This window comes from Mandrillus leucophaeus, unplaced genomic scaffold, assembly GCF_000951045.1.
Source record: "Mandrillus leucophaeus isolate KB7577 unplaced genomic scaffold, Mleu.le_1.0 Scaffold43, whole genome shotgun sequence".
Taxonomy (NCBI): Eukaryota; Metazoa; Chordata; class Mammalia; order Primates; family Cercopithecidae; genus Mandrillus; species Mandrillus leucophaeus.
The window spans coordinates 1,089,875-1,113,367 of NW_012104587.1; the positions used below are offsets into that span (position 1 = coordinate 1,089,875).

General features: G+C 43.9%; 2 protein-coding genes and 1 long non-coding RNA gene across 3 annotated transcripts in view; 2 read left to right on the plus strand and 1 right to left on the minus strand.

The window, feature by feature from the left end:
• Nucleotides 1-23,493, plus strand: part of SCGB1D1 (secretoglobin, family 1D, member 1) — a 40,255-nt gene that overhangs the window by 14,467 nt on the left and 2,295 nt on the right. The window lies entirely within an intron of this gene.
• LOC105549030 (mammaglobin-B) lies at nt 4,293-9,342 on the plus strand. Its single transcript, XM_011993358.1, has 3 exons — nt 4,293-4,405; nt 6,005-6,192; nt 9,125-9,342. The coding sequence occupies exons 1-3, from the start codon at nt 4,351-4,353 to the stop codon at nt 9,155-9,157; spliced, it is 276 nt and encodes a 91-aa protein (XP_011848748.1). The 5' UTR covers nt 4,293-4,350; the 3' UTR covers nt 9,158-9,342.
• LOC105549029 lies at nt 8,826-9,980 on the minus strand. The gene is made up of 2 exons (XR_001007496.1): nt 9,880-9,980; nt 8,826-9,025 (listed from the first exon to the last, which is right to left on the minus strand). It is a non-coding gene; the product is annotated as an uncharacterized LOC105549029 (long non-coding RNA).

A 23,493-nucleotide genomic window follows, 5' to 3' on the forward strand; every position in this document is an offset into this window, starting at 1 on the left:
CCCAGGAGGAGGAGCTTGCAGCAAGCTGAGATTGCGCCACTGCACTCCAGCCTGGGTGACAGAGCGAGATTCTGTCTCAAAAAAAAAAAAAAAAAAAAAAATTAGCTTACATCTGAATAGTTACTCAAATATTTTAGAGAATGTCATGTGGAAGCCGAGGCTTCAGTGGTATCGAACAGTCCTAGTGGTCCTTGGAGTTTACCATAAATACATTTTTTTATTACCAATAATAATGGCTACCAGCTGACATTTGGATAACCTGCTTTGTGCCAAGCACTGTTCTCAGGACTTTCCACGTTTTACTTCACTTGTGACTCACAGCAATTCTATGACTGTTCCCATTTTAAAGGGAACACAGAGCATTAAGTTTCCTGTCCAATGGTGCAGTCAGCAAACGGAGGAGCTGGGATGTGAACACAAGTGGCGGTCAGGCTCTGAGTCCTCACTCACCACCCATCTGCCATCCAACCCTTACGAGAAAGGGCTGCAGAACCTGCAGAGACGGGACCCAGCAGTGCGGCACAGCAGCGCTCAGCAGAGCTGCAGCTTCCCAGGCACTCACTTCCGGGAGTCTTGCGAATGTCCAGCTGGGATGGGACTGCCCCATGGGATAAGGGATTTTATCCTTTCCTGACGTTTCAGTCATCTGACTCCTCTGGGAGTCACCTCCCCCATCTTCTGAATTTATCCACCTTTAAACTACCTGCTCCCTACCCACAGCCTCCCCTCACTCTCTGAGCCAGAGGACATTTCTCCCATTTCAGGGAAGGCACCGTCTCCCTCCTCTGGCCTTCCAGAGCCCTTCGTCCATCTCTCTCTGCACCTCTGCTTTCCCATCCGGGCTTATAGTCTCCTGTGTGTGTGTCTCCCCAGGCCTCTCAGAGGTACGCAGGGTCACAGTTCTCTTCTGACAATTGAGGGAGTGTGAAAAATGCGCCACTGTCACGTGCATCTTGGGCGTGTGTGTAAGGGGAAGGGAGTTCTTCCTTGGTTGCCGTAGACTCCCCATGGAAACTACAGCCTCTCCTTTCCTCAGCCCCATTTCAGAAAGAAGAGGCCAGAAAGCGTTTCCGATGTGTGTGGTCCCTTTAGAGGATTCACACTGTTCCCTTCACTCAATCCCAACCCCGTGTCACCAGATGTATTCACCCCCACGCAGGGGGAGGTCAGTCTTTGCAAGCTTCTGACACATTTTGGGACACTGAGCTGGAATATGGGAGCGCTGGGGTGGACCGAACACTGAGCAACTCAGACTTGGAATCCCAGCATGAGACTCGGGCCAACGCGAGGGAGGCGCCGGGTCTAGACGAGGTCTTGGTGACTTGAACAACAGGCATATTGTCGCCAACCAAGATGGCTCCAAGAGGCCTTTCCTGAAGTTCTGTTCTGGGTAAGCAGGTGACTGACAGGGCAGGGCCATAAGGACTGGGGCACAAGACAAAGCCCCAGTAAGTACTGGCCGAGGAGACAGTCTCACATTTCATGATCAAGGTCCTTCACTCCCCTTGGGAAACAAGGCCACCAGCCAGGGTTAGCTGTGTACAGTGGTAAGTAAACGACACCTCTCCTTTCTGTCCTCCCCCAAATTAGGTTTGTTCTTGACCACTGAGGCTCCACCTGAACGGTGGAAAGAAACATGTCACAAGTAATCCGGAGAGTAAACAATGCATTCACAGGGAATTAACAATGGATTCGTCCCTCTGGCTGTTTCATCTACTTCTTTTTTTTTTTTTTTTTTTCGTCCCTCTGGCTGTTTCATCTACTTCTTTTTTTTTTTTTTTTTTAACCTGAGCCAACTATGTTTTTCTTGTTCCTATGACCTTCACTGTGACCCTAATTAAACAGGGGTGGCGTTTTTATCATGTGAGGCTGTCCCGTCCTTCTCCTGATTCTATGTGGCCACGTTCCTTCCCTCCCTTACCTTGCCAGATGCTATCTGTCCTCAAGCTTCTGTACTTGCAGTTCCCTCTCCCTGAAATGCTCTTCCCCAGATGTGTCTCTGGACATCACCATCCACTCATCCAAGTCTCAGCTGAAACAGCACCTGCTCTACAGGCTGCCTTGGGGGACTTACAGGCTACTGCCCCTGGGCAGCCATCTATGACAGCGTTCAGCCGTTGTGAATATTTTGCTGTTCTTTGCAGCAGTGACCACTTTCTCGTACCTCTAACGTATCTTATCTTTAGTCTTGTTCTTTGTGTCCTTCATTAGAAAATAAGGCCCACAGGAGCAAGCACCTGGTCTAACCTGTTTCTAGAACTGAATCTAGCGCAGGGCCCAGCTCGCAGGAGAAGCTGTGATGAAGCAACAGTGATGTGGATAACAAGGGATCCATGCATGAATTCAACTGCCATTTATTCAGAATTATCTTATGCTTGGCCATGTGATTAAAAATTTACAGACTGTTGGCCGGGAGAGGTGGCTCACAACTGTAACCCAGTACTTTGGGAGGCCAAGGCGGGTGGATCACAAGGTCAGGAGTTTGAGACCAGCCTAGCAAACATGGTGAAACCTCGTCTCTACTAAAAATAGAAAAAATAAATAAAAATAAAAATTAGCTGGGTGTGGTGGTGCACACCTGTAATCCCAGCTACTCAGGAGGCTGAGGCAGGAGAATCGCTTGAAACTGGGAAGGCTGAGTTTGCAGTGAGATCACGCCACTGCACTCCAGCCTGGGCAATAAGAGTGAGACTCCATCTCAAAAAAAAAAAATTTTACAGAGCGTCTATCATCATTACAAAAATTCAGCATCACGGCTGGGCATGGTGGCTCACACCTGTAATCCCAGCACTTTGGGAGGCTAAGGTGGGTGGATCACCTGAGGTCAGGAGTTCGAGACCAGCCTGGCCAACATGGAGAAACCCCATCTCTACTAAAAATACGAAAATTATCCAGGCGTCGCGCCAGATGCCTGTAATCCCAGCTACTCAGAAGGCTGAGGTAGGAGAATCGCTAGAACTTGGGAGACAGAGGTTGCAGTGCGCCAAGATCGTGCCATTGAACTCCGCCCTGGGGCGAGACTCCATCTCAAAAAAAAAAAAAAAAAAAATTCAGCGTCACTTATACCCATTTAGTAAAGAGAGAAAGGAAGCCCAGAGGGACCAGCGTTGTAACTTGCCTAAAGACACAGCATGACTACATGTGGCCTCCGGGATCCACACCACACCTGCCCAAATCTCATCACCTAAATCCCATCATGGACCAACCCCATTGCCACCCACTACCCAGCACTGCCTACCCAAGCAGTCAGCTACTCCACTCACTCCCAGCATCCTCTCAACCAGTGGAAGGAAAACCGTAACAGACTAACAAAGAACTAAGCACGAATTAAATTATAAATACATTGTAAAATAAATAGTGTTGTAATTCTTAACAAGAATAACAAGAAGCTTTCAGTTGAGGTTATATATTAATGTTTCTCCCAAAACTTAAAGCACTTTTCTGGGCTGGGCACGGTGGCTCACGCCTGTAATCCCAGCACTTTGGGAGGCTGAGGGGGGCAGATCACCTGAGGTCAGGAATTCAAGACCAGCCTGGCTAAAATGGTGAAACCCCGTCTCTACTAAAAATACAAAGATTAGCTGGGTGTCCTGGCGCACGCCTGTAATCCCAGCTACCCAGGAGGCTGAGGCAGGAGAATTGCTAGAATCCAGGAGGCAGAAGCTTCAGTGAGCTGAGATCGCGTCACTGCACTCCAGGCTGGACAACAGAGTAAGACTCTGTCTCAAAACAACAACACCCCAAAAAACAAAACAAAAAAAATCCCACTTTTCTGAAAAAGAAATGCCTATGGATTAGGAAGGTCTGCCTCCCAGAGGAAGATGCAGGTAGCCCAAATATTTGATGATTCCAGGACCGGCAGATATACAAGTTATGAAACTGTTTGTACCTTGAAGAATAAGGAGAAGAAGAGGAAAAGACAAAGAGGAGTAGGAGAAAAAGAATAGGAGGAGGAGGAAGAAGGGAAAGAGGACTAGAAGACAACTACAATAATAACAACAGTGTTGAGAGCGCAAGATCACACCACTGGGTTTTGCTTTATATTGTGGAAAACACTGTTGCATCCATTTTACTAAAAGCCGTGTGTCATTATTGTAGTCCCCAAATTGTCAGGGATCCAAATATTACTGCCTTCTTGGTTTCTACAAACAGAGCACAGGCTGGCTGGGCTCCCCTTGGGGCACACTATTGTGTCCTGGTCCTATGCCAGGCTGACACTTTGCTTCATTCCTGGGAGGGACTAAGGTGTCTCCCTGGGGAATAAATAGAGCAGGGCTGGGCGCTCACCTCCACAGCAGCTTCCCTGATCCCTGCCACGCACGACTGAGCACAGACAGCAGCCGCCTCGCCATGAAGCTGCTAATGATCCTCATGCTGGCAGCCCTCCCTCTGCACTGCTATGCAGGTGAGTTCTGGGCAGAGACGGCTGCTTCTGGGCTAGGAGTTGTCATTCTGGGCCTCTGTAGAAGAACTCGCAGCCCTTAATCCCCAGCACAGATGAACCCCCGTGTGAAGGGCCTGGGTGTGATAGGCCTTAGGATCCCCGTGAGTTCCTGACAGTCAAGCGGGCAGTGCCCTCGTGGGCTGTCCCCTGCATTGGAGCTGCACGTGGTGTATCATGGCACTCGGGGTCTCACCATGGTCAGGGCGACCATAGAAACCAGGATGAGTCTCAGGATTGAATATTGAAATTAACGATTTCAGTGGGGCAAGAGAGAGATGGCATCTGCACTTAGAAACCACGAAATAATCGTGGGTCTCCTTGAATGTGGAACGAAATAGGAAACCTCCCAGGACAGAAGGCCCAGGCTGCAGAGTGTGACCCAGTTTCTCTCACCCTGTGTGGCTCACTCTGTGTTCTCAGAGTTGATCTGGGTCCTTCTGGGATGCCCTTTCCCTCCCAGTTGCTTCAGGCTCAAGGCAGACCGGTGAGGAGAACTCACCCCCCGCCCCGGAGTCTCCTTCCAGCGCTGAAGATCCAGTGGGAGGAAAAAGCCCCGGCTGCTGGACTCAGCACTAGTAGTTCCATAGGTAGCCTGCCTTGTGCAATTCACAAAGGTGGATTCCAAACCCTACCATATTGGTGTCCAAGGTAGGTGCAGACGCGTAGAAGGGTGACAAGCTCACAGTCAACAAACTAGAAAATCACAAAGTCCAGAGCACAAGCAGCTCACATGAAGCCAAGTCCTGAGCTCTTTCCTCTCCCTTACAGTGGGGGGTGACCTCAGATCCCTTCATGGACAAGTTCTATTTCCCATTCATGTGTGTGTGTGTGTTTGAGACAGGGTCTTGCTGTGTCACCCAGGCTGGGACTGGGACTGGTGTGCAATGGCACGGTCTCAGCTCACTGCAACCTCTTCTTCCCAGGCGCAAGTAATGCTCCTGTCAGCCTCCCAAGTAGCTGGGACTACAGGTGGGCACCACTATGCCTGGCTAATTTTTAATTTTTTTGTAGAGATGATGTCTCCCTATGTTGTCCAGGCTGGTCTTGAACTCCTGAGCTCAAGCAATTTGCCTACCTTGGCCTCCCTAAGTGCTGGGATTACAGGCGTGAGCCACCTTGCCTGGTCACACATTCCCTTTTATTGCAGTAGAGTCAATAGAACTAATGGACAATGTCCTAGACCCATTAATCTGAAATCCTTGGAAACCCTCGCTGATGCTGGGCATGATAACAGGGAAGCATTGCATGACTTTGAACCAAGAAAGTCCAACTGGTGTTTGCTATGTGACCCCAGTCAGAGCACCTCATTTCTCAAGGGTCCTCTTCACCAAGGATACACAGGGTTGGGCTTCTCTGGGTTTGGGAGGTTGGAGAGAATTTGCAGAGCCTGAGTTTATGCTCTCAGAATTGAGAACTCTACATCCTGCACCAAAATCTTTCTGAACCTCGGTCTGTCCCTGGAGGTACAAAGACAGCCAGCTTTCCCAATTCATCTGTAAAATGAGCTCACACCTCTGGTAATGGCCCATGTTCTTGTGTCTTTTATTTTATTTTTTCCAGATTCTGGCTGCAAACTCCTGGAGGATGTGGTTGAAAAGACCATCAATTCCGACATATCTATACCTGAGTACAAAGAGCTTCTTCAAGAATTCACAGACAGCGAGGCCGCCGCGGAGGCTATGGGGAAGTTCAAGCAGTGCTTCCTCAGCCAGTCACATAGAACTCTGACAAACTTCGGACTGATGATGGTAATTTTGGCTTCTTCTTAGGTACCCTTTGAAAATCACCGATCAGAACCAGCGGGCTCTAAACTTTATATATCAATTCATTAAACTTTGTCTCCAGGCTGCTTTGCCACTTCACACTGAGAATCTTTAGGTAGTGATAAATGGAAAAGGCAAAAGGGAGAAAAGCAAGACTTAGAGATCACCCATCTACCTCTGACCTCACCAGTCCATTCTCACACAGACACAGACACACATAAGCACACAAGTATAGACACACAGACACACAGCGACAGGCATCTGCATTTTTTTTGGTTTTTTTTTTTTTTTTTTGAGACGGAGTTTCGCTCTGTCACCCAGGCTGGAGTGTAGTGGCACGAATCTCAGCTCACTGCAACCTCCACTTCCCGGGTTCAAGTGAATTGCCTGCCTCCGCCTCCCAAGTATTTGGGATTACAGGTGTGCGCCACCATGCCCGGCTAATTTTTGTATTTTTACTAGAGACGGAGTTTTGCCATGTTGACAAAGCTGGTCTCAAACTCCTGACTTCAAGTGATCTGCCTCCCTTGACCTCCCAAAATTCTGGAATTACAGGTGTGAGCCACCGCACCCAGCCAGACACATGCACATTTTTATTAACAGAAAAAATTTGGTTCTCAAGGAGTCACACACTTGTAGGAGCAACCTACTAAGACATTTCCTAGTTTCACAAAACAAATATTAAAAACATTCTTATTATTTTTTATCTAGCTCAGAAAATACAATTTGTGCAAATTCTGCATTTTCTAAAATAAAGAAAAAGAATTTTTTTGAGATGGAGTTTCACTCCGTCGCCTAGACTGGAGTGTAGTGGCATGATCTTCGTTCACTGCAAACTCTGCCTCCTGGGATCAAGCAGTTCTTGTGCCTCAGACTCTCGAGTAGCTGGGACTACAGGCACGTACCATCACCATGCCCAGATAATTTTTGTATTTTTAGTAGAGATGGGGTTTCACCATGTTGGCCAGGCTGGTCTTGAACTCCTGGCCTCAGGTGATCTGCCAGCCTCGGCCTCCCAAATTGCTGGGATTACAGGTGTGAGCCATCCCTCCTGGCCTAAAATAAAGAATTTAAAATGCAAGTCCAAGCAACCAAGATTTGTTAGCATACGTGACTGGAAATCATGCACCACTTAATTAAGTGCCTCATGAAGTGGGAAGTGCAGATCACGGGTGTGAAACAGCACGAGTGCTAGAATTGTTTACAACAAAGTCAATTAGAATTGTTTACAACAAAGTCAATGGTTATAACATTGAGTGTTTCTGTTTATAAAGATGTGTTGGCTATGAGTTTTTTTTTTTTTTTTTTTGAGACAGAGTTTAGCTCTTGTTGCTCAGGCTAGAGTGTAATGGCACAATCTCGGCTCACTGCAACCTCCGCCAACCTTGTGTTCAAGTGATTCTCCAGCCTCAGCCTTCAGAGTAGCCAGGATTACTGGCACACGCCACCACACCCAGCTGATTTTAAGTAGAGATGGAGTTTCACCATGTTGGCCAGGCTGGTCTCAAACTCCTGACCTCAGGTGATCTGCCCGCTTCAGCCTCCCAAAGTGCTGGGATTATGTTTTTTTTTTTTTCTTTAAAGAATTTATTTAATACCCCAAAATTTTATTAAACATTCCACAATAGAAAATTTAGAGATATATCAAATGCTCAAGGATAAAAGTAAATATTAACTGCAATTTGGGATGGTTGAATCATTTTTTTCTTTAAAAACTCAGATTAGCCAGGTGCGGTCCCTCATACCTGTAATCCCAGCACTTTGGGAGGCCAAGGTGGGTGGATCACTTGAGGTCAGGAGTTCAAGACCAGCCTGGTCAACATGTTGAAACCCCGTCTCTACTAACAATACAAAAATTAGCCAGGTGTGGTTGCGCACACCTGTAATTCCAGCTACTTGGGTGGCTGAGGCAGGAGAATTGCTTGAACCCGGGAGGCAGAGGTTGCAGTAGGCAAAGATAGTGCCACTGCACTCCAGCCTGGGCAATAAAGAGAGACTCCATCTCAAAAGCAAACAAACAAACAATAAACCCAAACAAACCAAAAAAACCCCTCAGATTAATCATTTATATTATAAAACTCCAATGTTTCTTGTTTCCATTTTTTTGTTTTGTTTTGTTTTGTTTTTTTGAGACAGAGTTTTGCTCTTTTGCCCAGGCTGGAGTGCAGTGGTACAATCACAGTTCAATGCAGCCTCCATCTCCTGGGCTCAAGTGATCCTCCCACATCAGCCTCTTGAGTAGCTGCAACTACAGTTGCACACTAGCACATCCAGCATATATATATATGTTTTGGTTTTTTTTTTGTAGAGATTGGGTTTTGTCATATTGCCCAGATTGGTTTAAACTCCTGGGGTCAAGCAATCTGCCCACCTTGGCTTCCCAAAGTGCTGGGATTACAGGCATGAGCCATCGCACCCAGCCCAGCTCCAATATTTCATAGAGCTCAAAGGCAATGGTGAAGAGTCTCAGCCTGTTACAACATTTCCACCTTTTATGCCTGTGCAATAACTCAAAACCATCACATTCTTGTATTTGAGCTGAAATTTTTTTTTTTAACAATTCTTTGTTGTAAAAGTGGTATCAGAAACAGTCCAAATGATCAGGTCTTCAACAAATAGTATGTGCAGCATATTTATTGGATAAGTTATTTCAAGGAATAGAATTTTTGGAGAAAAAAAGTATTACATGGATCCCTGGTAGGGAAGAGGTCCTACAACCCTGGCCCCTGTTTGGCGTTATGAAGTGTCTCCTAGAGGACAGAATAAATGGAGAGGGGATGCTGGCTTTTCTTCCACTGCAAATTTTCCTGGGAGTTAGCTGTTTGTGGACAAATGCAAGAAAACAAGAAGGCAAGTTATACTATTTGACTTAGTAAGTGAAATTTGCAAACCCAAGTGATCTGTTTTTGTTTTCCAGCATACAATGTACGACAGTATTTGGTGTAATTAAGAGTAATTAACTTTACACAAGGCGTTTGGCTCAGAGGACTACAGACTATGGCCAGAACTCATCTGTTGATTGCTAGAAGCCACTTTTCTTTCTTGTGTTGTCTTTTTATATGTGGAAACTGCTGGACAATTGTTGAAACCTCAAATTCATTTCCATTTCAATAAACTAACTGCAAATCACTAAAATTATTTCTTGTTCTTCTATTAAAAAAAAAAAAAGAGGCTTCCCAGACTGCACAGGCAGGCTGTAGGTTGCAGACAGAGACAAGCCTCGAAGGAGCTGGGTGAGGGTCCGAGGTTTCTGGGAAACGCTTGAGTTCTCATCATCTCCAGCCCAAGAGTTGGACTTCTCTCTCTCCGAAGAAAAAAAGCATTAGCTCTTGTTGCCTAATTTTTCTCTGAAGAGTGTTTCACGCTCCGCATCCCACTACCTCCCTCAGCCACTTTCTCTGGAAACCTCACACTCTTGGGGTCGTGCTCAGAAGCCCTGATTTTACCCCAGTCCCATCCTTGCTGAGCCCTGCTGGTTATGCCAGGCTCCTCTGGGTTGTCTCTGGGCCTCCCCCCGGGTGTGCAGGGCCCAGACCAGAGCCAGTCAGGGAGGGGAGGAGTGCAAAGCAAGGGGGATCCTGTCTGAATTTTAAATTTTGATTTTTATTTGTCATTCATGGATGTTGGCGTTAATGTTGAACTTTTAAAGTATTGCATGAAAATATTACTTACCCTGATGACTGAGTTTTCTAGCATAACAACACCTTAAATTATGCAATGTTCCCCCGTCCAGTCTCTGCCAGTGGGTTCATCCTCCCCTGCCCCACAGTGAGCTGCAAAGGCCGTGAGGGTTGAGGGGAGTGAGTGTGATGTGCAGGGACCCGGCACAGCAGAGGATTTTTAAATGGAAACTAGGGTCTCGTTCATGTTCTGTCCCCTGTATTCCTGTCATCAGGGTTAGGTTATTACTACCTCTTCTGCTGTCACTTCAGCCTGTCCCTCTTCTTAGTGGGGCCATCCCCTCACCCAGGAAGACCCTGTCTGTTTCTCAGGACAACTCAGTTCCACCAGGGATGACTCTTCCCTTCAGCAAGGCAGGTGCAGGGATCCAGGCCCACAACAGGGGTCCATAATAATGTTATAATTTAAAAAAAAAAAACACAACATTTCTTAAAGTGAGTACATATCAATGAATCTAGCCAAGGATATATTCACCATCTTAGCAATGCAGTTGTAAAGTACAAAGTCTAATATGTTTCTATGCAGAAGTGGCCTATGAAGGCAATAACACCTGTGACCTACAAAAGTCATAGTGAGGCCTTGCACCCAGGACCGTTCCCAAACCACAGCCCAACTTGTTTTGCTTCACACCCTAAAAGGCAGGAAAAGGGAAAAGAGATTCAGAGCTAGGAAGTGGAAGATGTGCACATGGGCACTCACTTAGAAACTGCAAATCTGTTCAGTGAAGGGCCTGGCCCATTTGATGAAGTGGTGAAATACATTCTAGAAAGGAAACAAGCTCCAATGGAAGGGACCACTCCAGAATGCCCATGCCACATGGGGAGCATCGCACAATGAAAAACAGGTTTGCTCTGGTGGCCAAGCCTGTGACTCAGCGTGTCAGACCCATGTAACTGACAGAGAAAACTACCCAAGGGAAGGAGGTAGAACTACAAGCTACTGAAATGGCCCAGGAAGAGAATGTTTATAAGAAGCACCTTGAGGCAGCATAAAAGTGATGAGAAAGTATGACTCGGGTCCTTGAGGCATAGGGTGCTGACACCCAGCACTTCCTGAAGACCCCTGTGAAGCTCATTACTTTTTGCCCCAGTGTCCTAGCTCAGTGGGGGATATAGGTCTCCAAGATGGCTACACTGGGGAAAAAGATGACTACAGATAGCTTAAACCAAGCATCCAGGGTGTCTTATGACAATGACAGGAAAGCCCATTTCGGTCAAGACTCAAGCAATGAAAAAACACACATTCAGAGCAATGCTCACGGTCATGCCTGATGGAGAAAATCATCTCTGTATATCAGTTCAGGGGAGCACAGAGCCCACTGAAGAATTCCTCAGTGGGATGGAATTTACTTGCTTCAGGCAGGGATGGATGCTGTGGCCTCGAGGTGGAAGTGGATAAAGAGATATGAAGACTGAGGACTACAGCTGTGCCCATCAAAAGAGACACTGATTGTAACGGCTCCAGCCCCAGCACTGACTGTGTGGAGAGTTCCAGGGGAAGCAGGGACACAGACGTGGTGACCAGCCAGGGCCTGACCACAGCTTCGGGGCCTGGATGTGGTGGTCTATTGATCACTGAATGACACTACGGGGGCCCAGGACTGCAACTGGCTGGGGTCGCACCACCAGCCTTTAGAGGTTTATAATAACTGAGGTCATAGAAACTATGTTCTGTGACCATAATTGAGTCCAATTAAAATAAAAAACAGAATTACAAGAAATTCTCCAATCGCTTGGAAATTCAACACTCTACTACTAAATGATCAATGGGTGATTAAATACTTTTCGAAAATTTTGTGAAAGTGTGTGTCCAGCCCTGGGCTGTGAGGTTTAGGCAGGGACAATGGATGAGCCCTTCTCTGCTCTGGCCTCCTGCTGGGACAGTTGGGGCACAATGCTCTTTCACTTCCTAGATGGCCTCTGATTTGTTGAGAGCATTAGGGTCTGTGTAGCACAGCATTAATCTCTTAGATTAGGAGGAGGCCTGGGATGACATCATCTTCCTCTATTTACATTTTTTTCTTACAGACAACTAGGGACGCATCAGGATGCCTGGGATCACTGCACTCTGTGACCACCTCCATCCCATTTGCACTTGGCTATAGTTCCTTACAAGGGTCTGTCTTCTATTTCATTTTTATCCTAGGTTTGTCTTCTTACAAAGTGAAGGGTTTAGAATTGAAGGATTCATAGGCAGACCTTGGACTGCAACCTCAGTTGCCCTAATACAGAAACATGTTGACTGTCAATCCTACCTGCAGGATTGCAACTGCTAGCTGAGGACAGCAAGCCCAAAATGTGTGGTCCTCTCCCTATGCCTGTATCCTGGCTAGATCTAGGCCAAGATATTTTTTATGCTCTTGGCAGTTCCCCTGTATTTTCTCCAGATATTTCTTACCTTCAGCCAGATGCTTGTCAAATTTTCCAGCCTGCAACTAATAGGGGCCCAATGGGGCATTGGTGATGCTTTTTCTATGCTTTCTGTCTGCCTTACTTTCTTCTTTTGCACTGACTGAGTCATATTTAATTTCATTTTCCTTTGCCAGTCTGAAAGTTACACATGCTCTTCATATTTTGATGTAGGGTCCAGCCCCACAGGGTCGGTGGGTTTTTCTCCCCGTGTGCGGAGACGAGAGATTGCAGAAATAAAGACACAAGACAAAGAGATAAAAGAAAAGACAGCTGGGCCTGGGAGGCCACTATCACCAAGACGCAGAGATAGGTAGTGGCCCCGAATGCCAGACTGCGCTGATATTTATTGCATACAAGACAAAGGGGCAGGGTAAGGAGTGTGAGCCATCTCCAATGATAGGTAAGGTCATGTGGGTCAGTCACGTGGGTCATGTGTCCACTGGACAGGGGGCCCTTCCCTGCCTGGCAGCGAGGCAGAGAGAAAGGGAGGAGAGAGAGAGAAACAGCCTACGCCATTATTTCTGCATATCAGAGACTTTTAGTACTTTCACTAACTTGCTACTGCTATCTAAAAGGCTGAGCCAGGTGTACAGGAGGGAACATGAAGGCGGACTAGGAGCGTGACCACTGAAGCACAGCGTCACAGGGAGATGGTTAAGCCTCCGGATAACTGCCGGCGGGCCTTACTGATGTCAGGCCTTCCACAAGAGGTGGAGGAGCAGGGTCTTCTCTAAACTCCCCTCAGGGAGAGGGAGACTCCCTTTCCCGGTCTGCTAAGTAGCCGGTGTTTTTCCTTGACACTGACGCTACCGCTCCACTAGACCACGGTCCACTTGGCAACGGGCGTCTTCCCAGACGCTGGCATTACTGCTAGACCAAGGAGCCCTCTAGTGGCCCTGTCGGGGCGTGACAGAGGACTCGTCCTCTTGTCTTCTGGTCACTCCTCACTATGTCCCCTCAACTCCCATCTCTATATGGCCTGGCTTTTCCTAGGTTATGATTATAGAGCGAAGATTATTATAATATTGGAATAAAGAGTAATTGCTACAAACTAATGATTAATGATATTCATATATAATCATATCTATTATCTATATCTAGTATAAGTCTTCTTATTTTATATATTTTATTATACTGGAACAACTCGTGCCCTCGATCTCTTGCCTCGGCACCTGGGTGACTTGCTGTCCACATTTTGATGCATATGTAACATTTTTATTTTCTCTTTTAGAAAAAATGATCTTGATAACAAGTACTGATTGTTTTAATACTGCTCTACAAGTTATGATCTCTTCTGTCATTATTGTCTTATTTTAGACACCTCCATTATATGAAATCTACATAGAATTTCTATATGAAATCTACATAGAAATAAGACTAGGGGAAACTGAAGTACGGACATGCACTGGAGGATAAAACCTTAGATAGAGGAGCTATTTCTGGTAAAGAGAAAATGAGGTTTAGGATAGGACATGGATAATTATTGAGACTCAACACAGGAAAGGATGAGAGCAGAAATCTCAGATAAAGACAGCGACCTCATTCCAGTTTCTTCTGTCCTTCTTCAACATGGGATTTTTCACCACAAAGGATGGGTAAAATTGGATCACTGGATTTCTTTAGGTGCATGAAGTCAGAAGGTCAGGTGATCAGGCTGAATGAGACAGCATCACAATCTATTATGTAGTGTCAACTATGAAAGGAAACATATGTTAGCAAAATACCTGACGTATTGGCAAATAGTGCTGATTGCATGCTTTTGAAGCTGTCAGGGTATTTATCCAGAGAATGTAAAACCTTAAGGTCTTACAGTTCTGTAATTCATTAACTTTTCTCTAACTGGTAGTCAGTGTGCCCATCATGGGACTTTTCTCTTCCCTTTGATATTCTGCAAACCACACATTTTCATGTATGTACTCATTTGAGAGAGGGATGTGTGTATGTATGTATAGATAGATAGATAGATAGATAGATAGATAGATAGATATAGAGATATATCTCAGATGAAAAATATAATATATACATATCTGCAGTTTTTATCAGAAAGTGTACAGTCAAGAAAATAAACACTATATGTAAATTAATCAATTAATCAGAATGACATTCCATGTAGAAATTAGTGTTAGGAATTTTGACAGACTCCAGAACCAAAAAGTGGTTATGAAAGATGCCCTCTGATTGCGAATTGCAGGAAAACCATACCAACCCTGAAGCTGGAAGAGAAAAAGATAAAATGCTGTTGCCCAGATCTCATGACTGCAGGTGAAGGCGAGGCTGCTGCTAAAACTGAGCCACCTCAGCAGGAATAACAGCCATCGCACTGCACTCTGCTTCTCTGGGCTGCTGGGTGCTGCACGCTCTGCCACCACAATCAGTACAAGGAGCAATGTGAGAAACAAAGAAACATGACTTCTGCCTCCTCTCACCTTTCAGTGACCCAGCAACGCCTTCCACTGGAGAACAAGGAGCCAGCTTCCCTGAGGTTCTGAGATGTGAAACACAACGGCTTTTATTTTACCAATGAGGGATACAAATAAAAAGTAAATCCAGAATTAAGAAATCGTGTGTCCTATCTGGCATCCCATGATTGTAATCTAGCATCTCGGTCTTCATTTTTCAGCCATTTGGAGGCCATTTGTCTGACTTATCAAAGTGTTAATAGCTGGTAAGTTTGTTCCCTAGATTATAATAAACAAGACTTAATTAGTTCAATAAATACGTAGACTAAAGACCACACAAGACTTATTGGGCAATAGCCAGTACTAGGTCATCCTGGGGTAGGAAAAATTTCTGCAAATTTATGTGTTAGAGCCAAAGAATGGCTGCCCTACAGTCAGAGAGATTTCAAGAAAGCTAAAGCTAGGTGTGCACAAAGTAACAGAGCTAATGACATTAAGGGGATCAACAATACATGCTACAAAAATTTTTTGTTGTCTGTTTCAGTGCAATGGACTGTTGGCGAAGAGAGGTCTTTCTAGTGAGCAAACTGTCAAGTTCACCAAAGCAAACTGTCCCTAGAAACCCACAGTGAAGATCAGGCCATCAGTTTCCTGGTTTATCTCACATATCCTGAGGTTATTTGTTCAGCTTCTCTATGCAGTCCTTCCAAAATTTATAAAACACTTCATTACACCTGTTGCAGACACCACAGGGCAACTGCGTTTCTCTCTAGAACAAGATCAAGAAAATCTACTTAATGTCTTCATCCTAAGTGGCACCTGTTTTTGCAGGGGACTCAAACATCCTCTTTTGACATGGTACCTCAGACGTGATTCTGGTTTGCTGTCCTCATGTGTTTTATTCACATGAAGGGCTGAATAACAAAGACACACAGGTACCTCAAGGGTAGACCAGCACATCTTATGGACTGTGGGGATGGTCAAGAAGAGGTGTGAGGACCTGGTCCAGTTCTCTGCCACCCAGTTCTCCATCTGGGATTCCTTTATGTGGAAGAGGAGGTACAAATTGAGAACCATGGTGATCACCTGATAAATGTATGGCCAAAGTACTTGGACACTAGGATCTTGATTGATCCTCTAAATTTTTTCATCTTCTAGGAAGCTGATCACCAGTTTGAAGACCAATCCCTAGAGAATTGCTGGGTAGTAACCTTAGGCAGAAGCACACTGGGACCAACACATCCTGGTGAGGACAGTAGTCCAATATTTACTCCACCCACACCCACACCCACATGTAGACTTAGATCCAAGACACATCATTAAGAATATTAACACTATCATAATAATAGTCACTCTGATGTAATCATAAAACAATAAATTTGAAAAGTAACGATCTTAACTGTAGAAGATCCCAACAGAGCCAGAACCAGGTTCTGTAGCACTCTTTGTTAACCCTTAGGGTGCGTAAACATTCCTTGTTAGCAGAATGGGTTAGATTCTGTTTGATATTTTGTGTTGAGAAAGAGGTGATTATTTTTTACTTAATCATCTATATTTTCTCCTTTGGTTACGTAACTGTGGGAATTGACATTTAGTGCTCAGATGCTGTGATGTGTATTTTCCTCCATTAATTCATTTATTCCTTATGTAAATCCTGTGAGGTAGGCACTGCTTTTACCACCTGAGTTTAAAATTAAGGAAACTATTTCTGCAAAGCTAAGCCACTTGCTGCAAAGCTCACAAGTAGAAAATACCAGAGCTTAGCTTAAGCCCAGCAAGTCTGGTCCCAAAACTGGGCCTCTCCTCATTCCTCAATCAATGGATATATTCTAATTCTGAAAGATTCAAACAACACTCCAGAATTAAACAAAACATCAAACTGCCCTAGTAAGATTCTGTTAGACAGAGGCTAGCAAGGCTGTACAGAAAAGGCAATGCTTATACACTGTTGGTAGGAGTGTAAATGAGTTTAGCCATTATAGAAGTCAGTGTGGCAATTCCTCAAAGAGCTATAAACAGAACTACCACTTGACCTAGCAATCCCATCACTGGGTATAAACCTAAAGGAATATAAAGCATGCTTATGTTCATTGCAGCACTATTCACAATAGCGAAGACATGGAACCAACCTAAATGTCTATCAATGGCAGACTGGATAAAGAAAATGTGGTACATATACACCATGAAATACTATGAAGCCATTAAAAAGAATGAGGTCATGTCTTTTCCAGGAACATGGATGGAGCTGGAGGCCATTATCCTTAGCAAACTAATGAAGGGAAAGAAAACAAATACTACATGTTCTTACTTATAAGTGGGAGCTAAATGATGTGAACACATAGACACATAGAGGGCAACAACAGACAGTGGGGCCGACTTGAGCATGGAGGGTGGATGGAGGGATAGGATCAGAAAAAATAATATTGGGTACTAGGCTTAATACCAGAGTGATAAAATAATATGCACAACAAACCTCCATAATACCACTTGACCAACTGACATGAACCCCAAACCTAGAATAAAAGTTAAAACAAAATTCTGTTAGAAGCAACTTCGAATTTATAGAACAGAGCATAGTTGACATCTTTAAATTTTCTACTGTTTCCTCTAGAAACCAGGTGTGGGCATCCATTTATCTAGATTTCCTTTTGATATCGTGACAAAAGTTTCATGAATCTGTTTCTGGAGGCTTGTATATCTCCACTCAGGCAGCTATTAATATATTTTTGTGGCTGCTGTTTATATTATTGTCAATGGTACCATTTCTTCATTATGGTGTGTAGTGGCGTAGCTAGCTTGCAGGAAAGCAATTCCCTTTTTCATTTTCTTAACTTGTATTTAGCTAACTTCATGTATTCTTATTTCTTTTAATAGTTTTTAGTTGATTGTCTTAGATTTTCACCAAAATTGATCAGCTATCTATATTATTGTACAATTCATTGATTTGGCTTTTTTCAATAAGGATTTTTCTTCTCGAGAGAAAATCATTTTTTTTGCAATTTGCATCATTCTTTTTTTTAACACACTATTCCTTTAGAGTACATTCAGGTTTACAGAAAAGATTGAGTAGAAAATACAGAGTTCACATATAACTCCTGCCCCTGCACAGGTACAGCCTCCCTCATTATTCAAAGCCTAACCCAGAGTGACATACATAATTGATGAACTCACCTGGACAAATTATTTTCATCCAAAGTGCATAGCTTATGTTAAAGTTCACTCTTGCTGTCCTACATTCTATAATTTCTGAGAAATGTGTAATGACCTGTATATACCATCACAGGGCACTCTATTCAACAAATGGTGCTGGGATAATTGGCAAGCCACATGTAGGAGACTGAAACTGGATCCTCATCTCTCATCTTATATGAAAAGCAACTCAAGATGGATCAATGACTCAAATCTAGGACCTGAAACTGTAAACATTCTATAAGATAACATCGGAAAAACCCTTCTAGACATTTGCTTAGGCAAAGATTTCAGGACCAAGAACCTAAAGGCAAATGCAATAAAAACAAAGATAAATAGGTAGGATTTAATTGAACTAAAGAGCTTCCGCATAGCAAAGGAAACAGTCAGCAGAGTAAACAGACAACCCACAGAGGAGAAAATCTTCACAATCTATACATCCAACAAAAAACTAATATCCAGAATCTATAAGGAACTCAAACAAATTAGCAAGGAAAAAACAAAGAATCCCATCAAAAAAGGGGCTAAGGACAGGAATAGACAGTTCTAGAAAGAACAGATACAAAGGGCCAACAAACATGAAAAAATGCTCAATGTCACTAATGATCAGGGAAATGCACATCAAAACCACAATGCAATACCACCTTACTACTGCAAGAATGGCCATAATATATTAAGACCATAATGATTCAAAAAATCAAAAAAACAAAAGATGTTGTTCAGAGATGCAGTGAAAAGGGAACACTTCTACACTGCTGATGGGAATGTGAACAAATACAACCACTATGGAAAACAGTGTAGCTATTCCTTAAATAACCAGAAGTAGAACTACCATTTGATCCAGCAATCCTACTACTGGGTATCTACCCAGAGGAAAAGAAGTCATTATATGAAAAAGATCCTTGCACAGGCATTTTTATAGCAGCACAATTCAGGACTGCAAAAACATACAACCAGCCAAAATGCCCATCAATCGACAAGTGATTCAAGAAATTGTAGTATGCATATACAATGGGATACTATGCAGCCATAAAAAGGAAAGAATGGCATTAGCAGCAACCTGGATAGAACTGGAAACCATTATTCTAAGAGAAGTAACTTAGGAATGAAAAACCAAACATTACATGTACTCACTCATAAGTGGGAGCTCAACTATTACGATGCAGAAGCATAAGAATAATACAAAGAACTTTGGGGACTTGGGGGAAATGGTGGGAGGGGGGTGAGTGATAAAAGACTACAAATTGGGTTCAGTGTATGCTACTTGGATGATGGGTGCACCCAAATCACACAAATCACTGCTAAAGAACTTACTCATATAACCAAATACTACCTGTTTCCCAAAAATCTATGGAAATAAAAAATTTTTTAAAATTCAGAATTGTTTCTCTGCCCTAAAAATCCCCTGTGCTCTCCCTTTTCATGATTCCCTCCCCATTAATGTTTGTCAATAACAGACCTTTGTTTCCATATGTGCTTTTCAGAATGTCATATGGTTGGAATCCTACAGTAGGTAACCCTTTCAGATTGGCTTCTTTCACTTAGTTATAAGGATTTGAGATTCCTTTTTTTCTTTTCATGGCATAATAGCTCATTACTTCTTGGTGGTGAATCATATTCTTCTGCCTGTAGGTACCAAAGGTTAATAATCTCTGCACGTATTAAAAGACTTCTCAGTCGCTTCCTGTTTTGATGATTTTCAATCAAGCTTCTTTGAATATCCGTGTCCCCATTTTTGTATGGAAACTAAACTTCAACTAATTTAGGTTAATATCAAGGAGCACACTTACTGGAATTTGTGGTGAGAATGTGTTCAGTTTAGTTAGAAACCGCCACACTGTCTTCCAAATGGTTGTACCATTTTGCATTTCCACCAGTCAATGAATGAGGATTCCTGTTGTTCCTCATCTCACCAGCATTTGATGTTGTCAGTATAGGATCTTACTTCAAAAGGAAAAGACGAAAAAGTGAAATGAACTAGATGAAGAAGCTAATGTGAGGCATCATTGATTAGAAGAAATCACTTGAGTGAAAAAGTAAAATGCAAGGAGCTGCTTCGATAGAAATTAATCTGCATCTGCCTCCAGCCCACCTCACATGTAAACAGGGCCAGATTTTGGACTGAGAGAACCACCTTGCTACTTCACAACTCATACACCATCAATGCCTGAGTCAGACCTTCTGGCTTTTAAACTGTGCAGCTCTGGATGGGTTTCTTATTTCTGCAAGTCAGTTGCCTCAACTATATTATTGGAAATGTAATAGTTTATGTATTGCACTTTTGTAACAAGAATGTGAATATGATCAGTTGTGTTTTGCAGGTACAGATATACAAACTGAAAACTATTACTACTCTCTTTATTACCACCGTTCTCATTAACTACAGAAGTTTTTGCAACACTCTGGGCCTGCATGTTTCCAAGAAGAATCAGCTCACGGCTAGTTTGGTGACTGGATTTTCATGGGACGTTCCATTCTATAAAGCCAAGGCAATGTTTGTGTGATCAAGGATAAAAAGGGTTTGTTGGTTGAATGAATGAGTCAACAGAAAGTAAGGGCTTAGGAAAGAGAATGTGCTCAAGGCCTTCTTGGCCTTCTGTAAATCCTTGGCTTTACAGAAGCAGGTAGCTCAAAATTCAGGTGCTTGGAAGGTGTGACTTTTACTTCAAGCCCAGGTGGTTTAAATTTTTTTCATTGTGATATGAAAATGTAAAACGTGCCATCTTACATTTGGTACATTACAAATGTACCATCTTACGACTTGGCATGCACCTCAGTGGTATTCAGTACATTCACTTTATTGTGCAACCAATCTCCAAAAACTTTTTTTGGAAACCTGAAATCCTCTACCATTAAACAATACCTCCCAATACCTCCCAATATCTTTTCCCCAAAAGCCTCTGAAAACCACTATTCAAACTTCTGTTTCTGTGGATTTGGATACTGTAGATACTACACATAAGTGGAATCATACTATATTTATGTTTGTGACTGGATTACTTCATATAGCATAATGTACTGTAGTCCATCTATATTGAATTCTATAGCCTGTGTCTGGATTTTCCTTCTTTTAGAGTCTGAATAAGATTCCATTCCATGAATACCCAGATTTGCTTCATCCTTTCATCTGGGGATGAACACTGGGTTGGTTCCCCTTCTTCACCTATGTGAATAGTGTCCTTAAGGACATGCCCATGCGATATATCTATAATATCCTGATTTCAGTACTTGTGGCTATATCATCAGAGGAGAAATTCCTTGATCCTATGATATTTTCTGTTTTAATTTGAGAGGCCCCCATACTCTTCAATGATGGCTGAACTATTTTACATTCCCACGAAGAGAGCACTTCCTTGTCACAATGGTATTTTCAAATTTGTTAGTTAGCTAAAGGATATGAAAGTCTGTTATTTTGACCTGAGATTTAAAATCACCAAAAAAAAAAAAAAAAAGATGCAGTGGGGTAACAAAATCTGAAAGTGCCTCATCTCTCCCACTCATTCTACTTTCCACAGAGGAAAGTGCAAGCAAGCTCCACTGAATTTGGCCCATCCTGTTCTCCAGTCACAAACCCTTCTTTATTATACCGTGTTCATCTGTCTGTTTCAGGTTCACCAGGCTACCTGATGATCTTCACAAGACACTTTGTTTATACTGTGTCAATTTCTCTCATGCTGTTGTCTGGGCTCCTTCCACACATTTTTTTTTTTTTTTTTGGAAACAAATTCTTTATTTATTTATTTATTTTATTTTATTATTATTTTTTTTTTTTGAGACAGAGTCTTGCTCTGTTGCCCAGGCTGGAGTGCAGTGGCATGATCTTGACTCACTGCAACCTCCACCTCTCAAGCGATTCTCCTGCCTCAGCCTCCCAAGTAGCTGGGACTACAAGCGCCCACCACCATGCCCGGCTAATTTGGAAAAAGTTGGGATATTTATTCATCAGACCAGCCCTAAGATAAGATGTAAGTGGCTACACATCACAGAAAGCTTGCTCTTCATAGGTAGAAAATGTGAATCTTGGTCATATTTATAACTGCACCCATAAACAAGACTCAGTCTGGGAGTAAGGCAGGATAGAGAACAGGTGCGGTTGTTGCTTTTCCCCCAGGAAATCCTCCAAAGGTAGGACGTATTCAACTCAGTTTTAGGTACCTATGCAGTGAACATGGTGACGATGGAAGGGGCTCAGGGAAAAAATAGGTCTTGTTTAGACTTGCTCAACATGCAACTGAAACAAGTCTGGCTGGTTGTCAGACATGCAGGGGATCAAAGCAGGGTTTCCTTATGTCCCTGCTCTCCCATAACCAGAACACAACCTTCCAGCTTCCTGTGCCTGCTGAAGTCAGAATCCACCTAGGCTTCTGCACTGATACAAAGAAAAAAATAATAATTAGCAAAAGCTCAGGAGGAAACTGAGAATCCCGGGAATATTTCCAGAGATCTCAGGACACCCACCTGGAGCACAGAGCTGAGTTTTGGGTGGTTCTCAGCTCTGCTGCCCACACGTGGGCTGCTCTCCTGAGCTCCGCCCAACTCGGGATGGAGGGAAGCCTGGGGACATGACACTGATGGATGGCAGCAGCCCTGGCTAGGAAGGTTGAGCTGACAGCCAGGCCTGGTGACCTATCAGGTGCCCCCGTGGGCAGGACCAGCCAGACTCCCTAGATACAAATAGCCCTGGGCTCCACGGCTTCACAGGCTTCTGGGATCGAGTCCAAATTTCTCATCGTTTGTGAAAGCTGAGCTCACAGCAGAATAAGCCACCATGAGGCTGTCGGTGTGTCTGCTGCTGGTCACGCTGGCCCTTTGCTGCTACCAGGGTGAGTACATCAGTCATGAGTCCAGCACCAGCCCCTGGGAAGTACCCTCCTCCGAGCTAAGGCCACTCATTCGGGCTGGAGTAGGAGTCTTCACTAAACCAAAACACCAGACCTTTTTCTGTGCTTGTTGAATGAGCCTCTCAGAAAGCTCAGGGCTATTTCTTCTCCCCAGCACCTAGGAAGTTTTATAAAATATAAATGCAGGAAAATGTTAGGAATTCTTCTGCCCGAGCTTCGCTCCTGGATGGGATCTGTGTCAGAGGACGTAATGTGAGGTCTGGGGTGAATCTGGGCTTGGCCACTTCCCAGCCATTTGACCTTTGGCACAATGCTCACCCTCCCTGACCAGCCTCCTCCAATCACTGGTGCTTAGAGCTTCTGCCAGGAGTGGCCATGGGAATGGAGTAAGATTAAGGCTGTCAAAAGTCTAGCTGTGGGCCAGGCATCATGGCTCACACCTAGATTTTAACACTAGGTATGAGCCATGTAATTTTAACACTTCAGGAAGCCGAGGCGGGCGGATCGCTTGAGCTCAGAAGTTTAAGACCAGGCAACATGGGGATACCCAGTATTTACAATAAATAGATAAATAAATAAATAACCCACAAAAAAAATTAGCTGGGCATGGTGGCATTCACCTGTAGTTTCAGCTACTTGGGGGGCTGAGGTGGGAGGATCGCTTGAGCCCAGGAGGCTGAGGTTGCACTGAGCCGAGATTGTGCCACTGCATTCCATCCTGAGAAAGTGATACTCTGTCTCAGAAAAAAAAAAAAAAAAAAAAAA